We start from the raw sequence: 12782 nt of genomic DNA, 5'->3' as shown, positions 1-12782 counted from the left end.
TAAAATAAATTAGAGGCAGAGTATTGTATTGTAAACTCTTAGAACAGTTACAATCTTTAAGGGTACAAAAACCCTTTTAGGACTTAAAGAACCCTTAAAGAACCATTAAAAAGACCTAAGAGTGTGTATGTTTGTGCTGTCTGGCTGAGTGTGCACTGAAAGGGAGGAGATGAAGGACTGACCCTGGATAGAATGGAGATTTGTTGCTGTGCTCCAATGGTGAGACTTTTTTCTAATGAAAGAATGCCAAAGTTAGTCATTTTTATTTATAATGACAGCTTAAGATCACTGTAAAGGAATGGTGGAATAAACTTTACCGGGGGGTAGATTGGTGGTTGGACCTGTTTGTCCAGTGAGCTGTTAGATGTGGATTTTCTCATGTTGCTCTGAGAAGATATGGCCGCGAGCGCGTCTGGGAGGTCATCTTCATCACTGTGGTTACTACAGGACAAAGCTGTGGGTTTATTCCCATATATAACATCCTCATAGAGAGCAATGAAAAATGTTCCTTGGAAATAAAAAGTAACACACAAGAGCTTGGAAATTCCTCTTGGCAGACTTGAGTGTCTTTGTGACTAAAATGTTCTCCTTACTCCTTATGTACAGTCATACCAACAGAGTTATCTTGAAAGACTCACAAGCTGAACTGCCTAACAAGGCGTTTGCGGCGTTCCACCCGCGGCCTTTCCGTGGTCACGCTGCTGGAGGCTGAATCCTGAGAGGAGCTGGGGATTCTGTGAAAACCCAGCCACAAACACAAAATTAAAAGGAGTGTGAGAAATGGCTGACTCAATCTTACCAGGCTTGTTAAACTCCAGCAAGGCCACAGAGTTGCATTTTCCTTGATTAAATACACCCAATTTAGCTCTTCACTTAATTATCAAGCTCATTATGAGTGGGCTTGATTGTGTTAGAGTAGGATAAACACGAAATTCTGCAATGCTGTAGCTCTGTGGGGCTTGAATTTAACACCCATGAGATAAAAAGAAAGCTAAAGAGAAAGAACCAATTACACATACACACACCTGTTGTTCTGCTCTCCACTGGAACAATTCCCCTTTGAATTTGCACTCTCACTGTGCATCACGTGCTGTGGAAAAAGAAATAAACACAGCTTTTATGGACCTTGACATATAGACACACATATTCACCACATATACACTACCAATATATGCATATACACAATGTTGTTTATATCATACTATCTTACTGTACAAAGTATACTAGTAAATAAATAGATTAAATAGTAAATAGTAAATAAATTGATTAGTACATATTGCATATGATGCATATTAGGATCTTGTGTACAGTGTAAGTCATTCCTATACTGTACAGTATCATAAGAAAACTATGTTACAGGCTGGAAATAATCAGTTAATTCTTTATGCTACAATTTCTAAAGCAAAAAAGCATTACTGCTTTGATTCTTCTGTCCAGTTAGGGAGTAGCATGCCTACGTATTATGAGCAGACACACTGATTGAGATAGTAATGGACTTGCCAAGTTCAGTGGCACCTTTGCAGCAATTCTTCTTGTTACTCTAGTTTTATAGTTTTCTTGTTTATTTCTAAGAGAATCTATTGAGTTTTGTGTTTCAGGGACACTTAAACGCTAGTAACATATGTAACTGTGGTTCTGCAAACACCAGATATGCACCAGGGTTCCATGTCATTCAGAACTAGTACCAATCTGGTGGGAACACTGCTAGAAATTTCCAATAAAGTCACAAGTGTTTTATGATTTAGTATTTGCAATAAATACTACTGTCATAAAGCCATCTTTCTCTGGACATGACAGGGAACCCTGGTGGTTATCCAGGGTTCATAGAACCACAGGTACATATGTGACTAACATTTATGAACCTCTCTTAACCACCATTGGCGCTGAGAATCACCTGGATAACGTATGCCACAATGCCATCAAAAACCAACCCACCTTTGGACTAACTGGAAAACAAGAGGAGATGCTCCTTGTATAGTGACAGTCATGATAGGGGCTGGGCATCCTGCCTGCTGGTAGGCCAAGGTGATGATATCCATCACCCAGTGGCCCAGTATCTGTTTAGACAGATATGGGGAGCTCCCTGCATCTTTCCTTCATGACAGATCAGGTGATCTGATGATTGAATAGCCACCATCTGGTCCAGATATTACTGTAGGGCATGTACCGGGCATAAGAAAAAAAATGCTCTACAGATTCACCATCATGGAATGCTGCAAGGTTAATTGATTGGGTAACATAACTGGATGATTTGACCTTGGGCAGGAACCCCAGGTTTAACACTACAGAATCATCTGGCCACCAACCAAGGCATGCAGTTCTCCCACCACTAGCGAAAAAAAATCTTTAAAGACTTTTTTTTTTTCTTTACAGTCTTTAAAGAAACTCGTTTCACTTTGACATTTTGTAAACAACATGGGCTCATAAGAAGAGGCCTTAGGGACTGCAGCACAAGGAGAGATCCCATACCAGGCTCCTGAGGGAGTGCAGTGAATGACCTGGCTGAGGGTGCCAAATATGTCCATTTATTATATTCATTTGGGACAACAAATCTACTCAGGGAGGAATATGCAAGACTGTTCCTATCACTAATGACCAAAACCAAGGTGTTCCTCACTATCTTGGGGCATGGGCAGAATCAGTGGTAATAGGCAGTGTGGCCAGTTTTGGACCAGTGCGTTCTGTCCCAGCAGACTGTCTGGCTTTACCAGGGAGAACCATGATCAGCAATGAGTTGATATGGCATTCACCTGCACCTTGACAAACCTTGCCCAGATCTGGAACACCACTTCTGGACGAAGACACCCCTCTACCAGGCATTTATGCTGCCTCAACAGTGCAGCCGCTGCACAACTGTGCAGTCCCTGTTGGCAAATTGTTCTCATTGAGGCTAACTGTGGGGGCACATCCAACCTTGGGCTCCCCTGGTGATAGATGTTTCTGACTGTCACATTGTTTGAACAATGAACCAACCCATGGCAATGTCTCCAAACCGGTAAGAAGTACTTGAGGGCCAGATATATCCTGTTGCCTCTGGTCATCAGACGCAACAATCAGTGGTAATAGGCAGTGTGGCTAGTTTTGGACCAGTGCATATCAAGAATACCCATTGCACCATTCTACCCATAGAGAGGCTGAAGGGTAGAATGCCTGTCCTTGAAAGGCAAACTGTGGAACTGAAATTTGTACCCCCATGACATCTGTCATCAGGGCCCAGTGATGTTTTCAGCTGTAAAACATCCCATTGGGAACTTCCACCCTTTAAGTCTGTGCTGTGCAGGACCCTTTGGTAGTGGGGGGTGTTGGGCCTGACCCATAGGGTGAGTAGGGTCATTCAGGTGACTGCTAGGGGCCTGAGAGTGTTACTCTGCCTGTTCAGGACAGAATGTGATCAATGGAACACAGAATAGGGCTGCGTTCACATATTGGTGCTGGTTTCTAGATTCTGAAGCCTGCATTCTCCTCTCCAAGGCTTTTTGGCAATAAATCCAAAGAGGAACACAGGGCAAATTTCACAGGGTTGATTTGCATGTGTCGGGAAACACTGTACATAAACCAGACTGGTGGAGAACTGCAACATGTCCTGACCTAGGTGCCCAGTCAAGTAGCTAGGAGTGAGATTTCAATCAGCTTTGCCAAGGAGGGATTGATAGCTGCAGATGGGAGTGATTGTTCCAATCCAAGCAGCAAAATGGCTAACAAATTGCCTTTGTGCACCATTAACCCCTGATTCTCCCCACTGGGCTGTTTCTGTGTTTTTTCTCCACATCCCCCGCTGTCTGACAGACTAGCAGGCCTGTGGCTACATATTAGTGTTTCTGAGCGGTCTTCATCCCCACCATAACACACGTTTCTCTTGGTTAGCTGCCAAGTTATCAGAGTTCTGCACATTTGCACATTTTTAAGAGTGACTAACAAGCCATTCAGCAAGACTAAACTAAATGTATACACTAATCTTAATGCAGTTTGTAATGGGTATGCTACAGATGACTCACTCTGAGAATATTGCTCTTGCGCTGATCCTGTATGCCAACCGGAGAAGAAGGGAGACTTTTCTCCGACAGTAGTTTTTCTTCTGCCTGTGTAGAGTAAAATAGGGAAGACGGGAGACTACTGCTTTAGCAACTGTGAATTAAAAAGAGTTTTTAAAGCAATGATCATGTCATTTAGACAGTCTCAAATATTATCAAATCTCTTTCTCTCCAAAACTAGTACTACACTGACTGTATCAATGTTGATGTGAAGTGTCGGCCAGGGTATTGTATCTGGCTGTAACTGTTTCGGACTCCGCAAAGTTCGGTCGAGATTTTCTGTGTGTCCTGCTGGAACATCCCATGGCTCTGAAACAAAAGAAAGCTGCAAACACTGCACAGACAGATTCAATTGATTCATTTAGATTAAATGAATGGTTCATTCTTTAATTCTTACTAGGCTTGGTTAAAGTGAGGCATGGGACTTCCTGTTTCTCATATCCATGCCAACGATAGCAGTAGTGGAGTGTTGCAGAAAGCAGAGTCTCATTCTCCTCCATACTGAACCTTTGGGTATCTGCACTGCTCAGTGGGAAACTAAAAAACATATTACATAGTGTGTAGAGAACTAGTAAACATTGTGACCATCTGAATATGGGTATGGATTTACTCATCAACTCAGTACAAGAGAGTATTCATTAGTGCATAGCCATGATTTCCAGGTCAATCATAAATTCATACCTATATGCACTATGTACCAACCAAAATGTGGATACACCTGTTCATAGAAGGGTTTTCATGCTCTCGGCATCTTCTCAACCAGGTACAGCTGTATGAGGCAGTTTCACTCAAGGTGCTTGTCTTAAAGCTCTCCAATAGGCTGTGCAGTTGTTGCCTACTTCTCCCAGGTTCTACATTTAAGCTACTTGTTTGGGGAACTATTTAAGAAAAAATTACTTGCTTAGTAAATCTATATTTTATAAAGCACATTTTGATTCAGAAATGACTTTTTCTTATAAACAAATTACAAGCCTTGTAAAAAAAATGTCTTGACAATGAAAATTATATACTCACTCTAATGTATCCAAACTTTGACTGACGATGTACAACAGGGGTCCCAAAATTTTTTGTCAGCTAAACCTCTTCAACCTAACTTATTCGCCTTAAGTACTCCATGGGTACTTTAAATAGGCTGACATTAAGCAAACCTTTTCTAATAAATGGTAAGACTTGTTACTTTTTTCCAGTTTGTCAAATATATTAACTTCACTTTTACTTAATTACGTTTTTTGTATTTTTATTATTATAATTTGTATTACAACTTATATTGTAACATTATTTTAACAATATTTTTTTAATTTTAATTTAATGTAACATTGACATTTCTAGCAGTCTTATGAATCCCCTGCAATGCCACTACAAACCCCTAGGGGTTCACACATCCCTGGTTGGGAATCCCTGGTACGCAGTATTTGTTCACTAGCAAGAACTGCTTTTATTCTACCAGCCATGAGAAAGTAAAACATTTGTCAAATTGTCAATCGTCAATATAGCATAGTATAGGCATAGTTTAGAGAACCAAACCAAAGGGTTGTTAAAAATCAAATATCGCTGTGTAGGGATCATCCATGCATTACCTTGTGAAACATACAGTCCAATTTCTCAGACAGCCAAATATTTTTTTCCCAGATAAATATTTTCTAGCACAGTAGAAACATTTTGTGTACTATTTTACACACACACACACACACACACACACACACACACACACACAAAGTAAAAGTATGCAAATGAAAGTTAAAAGGTGAACCCTGGACATTGTTATGAAATATATATTTCAGTCTAAAAGCATTATTATCTGGGCCAGGTCAGACATTAGTGTATGAAGTCACTTAGATTTAAAAAATACTACAACTAGCATGTTATAGTGTAAACTGTGCATTTATTCACTGAAGCAGTTTCCATTGCAACAATTGCTAATCAGTGACAGCCACAAATTGCCCACCCTTTAATGCTGCTATAGTGAAACTATAGTCAAAATGTCAAAACACAGTCACTACTGCAAGTGTCTGTGAAGTTGCAGCTGTAAAGGCAAGAAAGACGTTTACATAATATGCGGTAATTGCATTTAATGCTTGAAGAGAGAACTTTGCGCTAAAAAATTATGGAGCCCCGGCATATATGATGTCAGTTCTTGTAAACAACAGGGTGGTGATGATGCCATACTTATTCTAAAACAGAGTAAACTTTGGCGTACAAGTTGTTCACACAGACCAACGGTAAATCCCATAAGCCCCAAAACATGTAAAATTCTAATGAAATTAAAACATTAAGACAAGCTTTGCTTAACAGATCAAGTGAAGCGACTGATACATGCTGCACTTCTAAGTCTCATCAATGATGCTTTCTTACAATCACTGAGAAAGTAACTAAGTAGACTAGCAGAAGGCCAAACAAGTCTTGGACAAACAATTTTTTCCATCGAATCCTTAGTGAAATTTGCTTTTGTCCAATAAGAGGACAGTTATGGGGCTGAGTCCAGTCACATGAGAAATGATGGATGGATGGATGGATGGGTGGATGGATGGGTGGATGGATGAGTTAAAACACACAGTGTTAGTATCCAATGTGCAGGATGAGATGCAGATTTTGAACAAGCTGGGATGACAGGATGAGCAGTGGATTTCGTTAGCTGTTCAGTGCTGTCCTTCTTATTAGGGTGTGTGACTCCTACACACTCAGAGTGCAGTCATAACTTTGTCTTTGTACTTGACAGACACACTCCTGCCTGTGTGGTCATATGCAGCCTCCAATACTACATCGCTGAAAGAGGGTCTGCCTGCATGGGGTGGTCTGGACCAGACATACATGCAAGACACACAAGTAATGTTGAAACTGATACATGCAAAAATGAACAACTTTTTCAAATGACTCATTAAGGCACATTTAATGTATGTAGGTTGAGTGCAAAAGTGTGACTCCCTCATGCAATCCACCCAAGATCCCAAAGGTTATTAGAGTATCAGAAAGGTAGATGCAAACTATCACTAACACTGAAGGATGATCTGTGACACCAACTCACACTACATATCTTGCTATAAATTAAAACTGTCTTCTTGATTTTGTCCTAAATGCATACAAACTTTTGCACTCTGCTGAACATGCAAACACAAGCCTTCCTTCAAATAAAACATGCAAATAACACAAGCATTAAATACAGAACCGAGCAATTATCAGTAGGTCAATGTGTGTTTACCTGTGAGGTGGATTGTGTCCCATTTCACTGGGCTGGATATAAAGGGGTGGAGTCAAACTGGGTGGGTGTGTCCTGGACCAAGGCTCCTGACCAATCGGAATGTTGTGCTGATACTTCAAAGAAATCACTGACTGAGTAATCATTTATCAACTTCATATCAACGGCTGTTATACAAAAAAATACATATCAGTTTATCTTTTCAGTTTAAAACTACACCCACTGACGGTTTATATTTTTACAATCTTAGAATCCTTCAAGGTAGGAAAGGAACTGAAGTGTACCGGTTTTAAGCTGGGATCAGGACTAGGCTGGGCACTGGAGGAGAGACACAAAACACTTAGCGCAACACAGAAACATTAAAGCTCTGCTGAAATGGTGATAATGTAATTCCATTTGCAAGCAACACTAACCTTGGATGGTGATGTTTTGCTGGAGTAATGGCTGTAAGAAAGAAACAGTAAGAAACACACTTACCACTTTAATAGGAACACATGCATATTTATGCATGGCTAGACTCGGGTGAGCTGGCAGGAGAAGTACACTAACTAAAGTAACCACTCTTTACTACAGTGGCGAGCAAAAACGCATCCCAGAAGAGACAACACATTAAACCTTGAGGCAGTGCTAGCTCAGTGGTTAGGATGCTGGACTACTGATCGGAAGGTCGTTAGTTCTCACACCATCATGGCCAAGCTGCTACTGTTGGGCCCTTAAGCAAAGCCCTTAACCTTCAACTGCTCAGTTGTATAAATGAGATAAATGTAAATCGCTCTGGATAGGGGTGTGTGCCAAATGCCGTAAATGTAAAATACTAACTGCAACCAACACCTCAGTTCAAAACAGCTCACTATTTTTGAGTTAGTTCTATGCAGTGTAAAGTCTGTACCCTTTACAGACAACAGTTTTCATTTCTCTGAGGATACACCAATACAAACGTTTAAAGACTGTCCCAAATACCTACTTTATCTTGCAGCATCAGCTGATACTGAGCACTGTTTAAGTCCTTTTTGAAGGATGAGTGCTCTGGGCAGGTCAGGAATTATATTATAGGCTGGTTAGGACAAAAAAAACCTGCAGCTACAAAGGCCTTTTCTGGACAAGACTGGACAAAAGTAAAGTAGAAATGTTATTGCTAACTTCTGAACATGGGTAGTTTATCTACACTGGCTTGGCAAATGTAAAGGGAGGGTATTTTCTTGATAAAAGAAGAGAAAGAGAAGTCATCTATGCTCTTTGACATTCAAGTCTGTTTTTGTATTAAAAACCTAACAAGCTACACTAAACTGTTGTTTACTTTGAAGGTAAGAAGTGACAACAGCTATGATATTAAGTGCTTCTAAGCCAGCCATGTGTGGAAGAGAGCTTCACTGCAGTCACACAGTTCTTTCTTTCTTTCTTTACTAACCTTATTTCTTTGGGGGTAATAAACATTAGATAAAATACAGTGGCTGTCCAAGAAAAACAATTTGCTGAGCTTATGGCCGGGAGTAACACCTCTTTTTATTTTCTAGTTTTATTTTCCTCAGCCACAGTGAGAAAACATGGAAATGAAGTTCCTTGCTTCTATTTAAAAGACATTTTTAAAGCACATTTATATTCAGAAGCAGAAATTATGATGGTGATACCAAGAAATGACCATGCAGTATTGGTGCAATATGAATACTGCAGCTGAGTAAAATGGTGTGTTAGTTTTTAACACAAGATTAAATAAAACCAGAGACATCTGGAGCTTAGTATAGTTATGTTATTCACTACAATATACTGAATACATTTAATTGCACCAAGTGGGGAACTTCAGTTACTAGGAAGGTTACGGGGTGGCTAGTATGGACATGTGTAATGTATAAGGTTAATTTCACTCACCTTTGCCTAGTGATTGGGTTCGGGATGGATATCTTTTGCTCGGTCGTCTCTCGAAAGTGCTTGCCCTCCTGATCCTGCCTGAGTGAGTCGCTTGATACTCGGTCCTTCCACTAAAATTCCACAAATCAATACTTAGGCCTGACTTTGAATGTCAGAGCTGGCCACATTAAAGTTGATGAATTTGTGTACATGAAACATGTATCAAACAGTTGACAAATGAATAGTTTGCCTCCAAATCCTCTGGATGAATAATTCATCCAGAGCATGAATAATTCTTCATACTGTGGTTTGGTTTCAATGTTACTGCACAGATCAATATATTCTGAATAATCCCTGTTAGCACAGCAGTCTAGTTTATTTCTATGTAACACAACACTAGTGTGTATACCTGAAGCGGAAGCGTGAGCCAAGGCGTGTGAAGTCATTGCGACTTGCTTTGTTCTGGGCTGGCTGTCTGAGGCGGAAGAACGCATGGCTCTCGACGGCACACTTCCACAGCTGCTTACACACTGCTGAGCTGGAGAGCTGAAACACGAATGTGTGCTCCTGCTCACGACGCTGTGCGCGCGCACACACACACACACACACACACACACACACACAAAAGTGTTTGAAAAGTATTTATGTGAAATGAGTAAATTCTTTGTGTGAACCTATAAACTCTATGTATTAAAGCAGCTTTTTTGGATAGTTAATGGTTCTTGGCTTCTGTATTGGGTTCTATTTAACCTCAATAAAATGGAAAGCCTCTATTAGAACCTATAGTTGGTTCTGTTTCTCAACAAATTTGTAATTTAAACTACAGTGACCCTGACCAGGTTACTAATGGTGAATGAATAAAAGCTGTGCGAGCACCACATATGCTCTTATGTTAATGAATGTGGCCTTTCTTTCTCCCACAAGTTTCATATCTGACTGCCCCGTCCACAGAAGTATAAAAACCAACTGCTCCCCCAGCTTTTTGATAGCTCCCAGTCCCAATGTACAAAGCTCCATACAAGTGATGATGCCAGCCTTACCTGTTCATCATCTTCCACCACCATTAGCGTCAGCCTGTTCTTCTTGAAGTCCAGACGTGTGATTTTGGGCCTTAAAAGGAACATTAAAAACAACTTTTTTACAAAGACATGCAATATCATTAAACCTAACACACATTACATGAGAGGGGGCCTTACCAAAAGAAGAGGCCAATTTTGTTGGATCTTTCAAACACCAGAATTCCTGTTGGGGTAAGACCCAGAGCATATTCTCCTCCATCACGACCCTGAAAACCCACACACACACACACACACACACACACACACACACACACACACACACACACGTTTAGAACTGTTACCTGCTTATAGCCACTGTTACGGTAACACTTACTCTCTCGAACAAACGTTAAACTTTTTAAATGTAAAAATTTTTATAGCACCATGGAAGTGCATTGTTACGCCATTTGTTGCACCATTACAAATGTAGTGCTAGCAGGTATATGTTCTCACCTTCACAAAGTGCATGTCGACTCCATACATCTCCAGCCACTTACACTTATTTAGAAAGCTCAGCTCTGCTTGTGATGGACTCATTCCCCTGCCAAACACATGAGCATAGAATAACAATCACACACACATAAATACTTGCATGTACTGGATATACACCTGTAATCAGCCCCATGTGAGATAGTCTAAATGAGCCATTTCCTTCCAGGACTGCATGTAATAAAATTTTTTTTTTTCATTTCTACTTGAAATGTGTGGTGTTTTTTTTTTTTTTTTTTTTTTTAAATCACATTTGAGTATTGGGAAAAATAATTATAAGATTGTAATTATAAGATTACAATTAACCAAATATAAGATTATTAAAGGCTATTTCCAGACATTTTTACTCATTTCAAACTTTACATTTTCTTGTTCTATTGGCAGATCATTTTGCTTCTTTCTAGAAATAAATGCTCAAAATTAACAGAATGACCTGCCAATAGAACCAGACTACTTCAAGCTTGGAATTAGTAAAAATGTCTAGAAATAGGTATTAATAACCTTATATTTGGTTTGCTATAATCTTGTAATGGAAAATACTAGATAAATTTGACTATATTCAAGATATTTTCACTTGCTAAGATGCCATTTTTTGCAATGTGATTGTATCTACAGAAACTTATTATCCAAGCACACAACTATCAACATGTATAGCTTTTCTTTTTCATTTATGGAATAACATATGGATTCTATTTCAATTTTGAGCTCTGTATCCTCGGAAAAAAAGAGGCATGTTCACTCTCTGTGGTGGTGATCTTGAGTGGCAAATATCGTGGGAATATATACTGGTGAAAACCCATATATTAGACAAGTAGGCTTCGAAACCTGGTTAAGCACCACAGTGCTACTGATCCATGATTTGCAGATGTCCAGGACGAAGCAAAGCTTTCCCTGCAAGAGCAGAGTCCCAACCAGAAGCGTCAGGAGACTACACCTTGCAGCGAGTCAGGAAGACAAACAAGACAGGTAGAGAAAGCTTCTAGAAAGGCCAAAGTCCAATGAGAAAGAGATCTGGGCAAGCCTTGACCAGTACCTCCACCTGCAACACTGCATTCTCTGCAGGTCAGCACGGAGACCAAGCTGAACCTCTTTGTTACAGGCATCTATGAATAATGCAGCTGTAGGAAGATTCTACAGAGTACTCCTGAGGAGGAACTCCTAAGAAGGGTTGAAAGCTCTCTGGAATCAAATCAAGAGCAGGCTTGCGGTCTTGAGGTGGGCAGAGAGAATACACAGGAGTAGGAAAGAAAGACTGAGGTTTTGCCAAAACTATTCAAGTATGCTCAGGGCCTTCTGGAGCAGAAGAGTGGCAAGCTGGAGATCATAGAGGAGGAGCTCAAGGAGCTTGTCTGGAACCAACTAGGGGCCCCAAGCAAGAAAACTCCACTTGGCTCCCCAGAGCATGTACCCCACCCTAGAAAACCTAACTTCCCTTTTGACACCACACCACCTACATGGAGTGAGATTACTCAGGTGGTGACCACAGCATAGGATTCCTCAGGTCCAGGGCGAAACGGAATAAGGTTACTAAATAAGGTTTGCAAAAACTGCCCCAGGGAAAGAAAGCTGTTGTGGTAGCTAATGAGGGTGGCCTGGAAGAAACACACCGTTTCATCAGAGTGGCAAAGAGCTGTTACCATCTTTATACTCAAAGAGCAAGCTTCTTAGAACATCACCCAATACAGAAGCATTGCACTACTGAATGCAGAAGGGAAAATTTTCTTCTCTCTGTCAGCAAAGTGACTGACCAACTACCCCTGGAAAACAAGTACATCGACACCAGCTGCTAGAAGGCAGGAGTCCCAGGTTTCCCAGATACGTGGAGCATGTCACGATGATTTAGGAACAGATCCAGATTGCCGGACAAGAGAAGTCTGACCTCCATGTAGTCTGGACCTCGCAAATGCCTATGGCGCAGTACCCCACCAGCTCATCACCTTCACCAAGGTTTGTCAAAATTTCTTGCTTTTCTCCCATAGACAGCTCTCTGGTCTTCATGCTGATTTAACAAGCAAATGCAGTCTTCACAGGTGAAACGCAGGGCTCAGACCAAGAGGACACATTCAGAGCTGTTCATTGTTTAACCAGTCAATCTAACAGGGCACACCTGGGCAACAAGGAACACCTGTCAAATGTTCCAATATTTTTGATCACTAGAAAAATGGA

The 12782-nt window shown here is 40.6% G+C and overlaps 1 protein-coding gene across 2 annotated transcripts in view; it reads right to left on the bottom strand.

Moving 5' to 3' along the window:
* The window catches only part of epb41l4b (erythrocyte membrane protein band 4.1 like 4B), a 35696-nt gene that overhangs the window by 603 nt on the left and 22311 nt on the right, over positions 1–12782 (bottom strand). Inside the window, exons 8-22 of one of the 2 annotated variants that reach the window (XM_026924476.3) lie at positions 10581–10668; positions 10266–10354; positions 10110–10179; positions 9479–9648; positions 9091–9200; positions 7638–7668; positions 7509–7542; positions 7228–7340; positions 4429–4568; positions 4225–4340; positions 3996–4079; positions 1020–1090; positions 639–734; positions 318–441; positions 183–232 (exon numbers count right to left, since the gene is read on the bottom strand). In XM_026924476.3, coding sequence (XP_026780277.2) covers positions 183–232; positions 318–441; positions 639–734; positions 1020–1090; positions 3996–4079; positions 4225–4340; positions 4429–4568; positions 7228–7340; positions 7509–7542; positions 7638–7668; positions 9091–9200; positions 9479–9648; positions 10110–10179; positions 10266–10354; positions 10581–10668 — 1386 coding nt within the window. The remainder of the gene's footprint in view (positions 1–182; positions 233–317; positions 442–638; positions 735–1019; positions 1091–3995; positions 4080–4224; positions 4341–4428; positions 4569–7227; positions 7341–7508; positions 7543–7637; positions 7669–9090; positions 9201–9478; positions 9649–10109; positions 10180–10265; positions 10355–10580; positions 10669–12782) is intronic. The other variant, XM_026924477.3, reaches the window with a different exon arrangement.

The sequence above is a fragment of the Pangasianodon hypophthalmus genome, chromosome 22 (assembly GCF_027358585.1).
Source record: "Pangasianodon hypophthalmus isolate fPanHyp1 chromosome 22, fPanHyp1.pri, whole genome shotgun sequence".
Classification (NCBI taxonomy): Eukaryota; Metazoa; Chordata; class Actinopteri; order Siluriformes; family Pangasiidae; genus Pangasianodon; species Pangasianodon hypophthalmus.
This window is presented reverse-complemented; position numbering and strand designations above follow the sequence as displayed.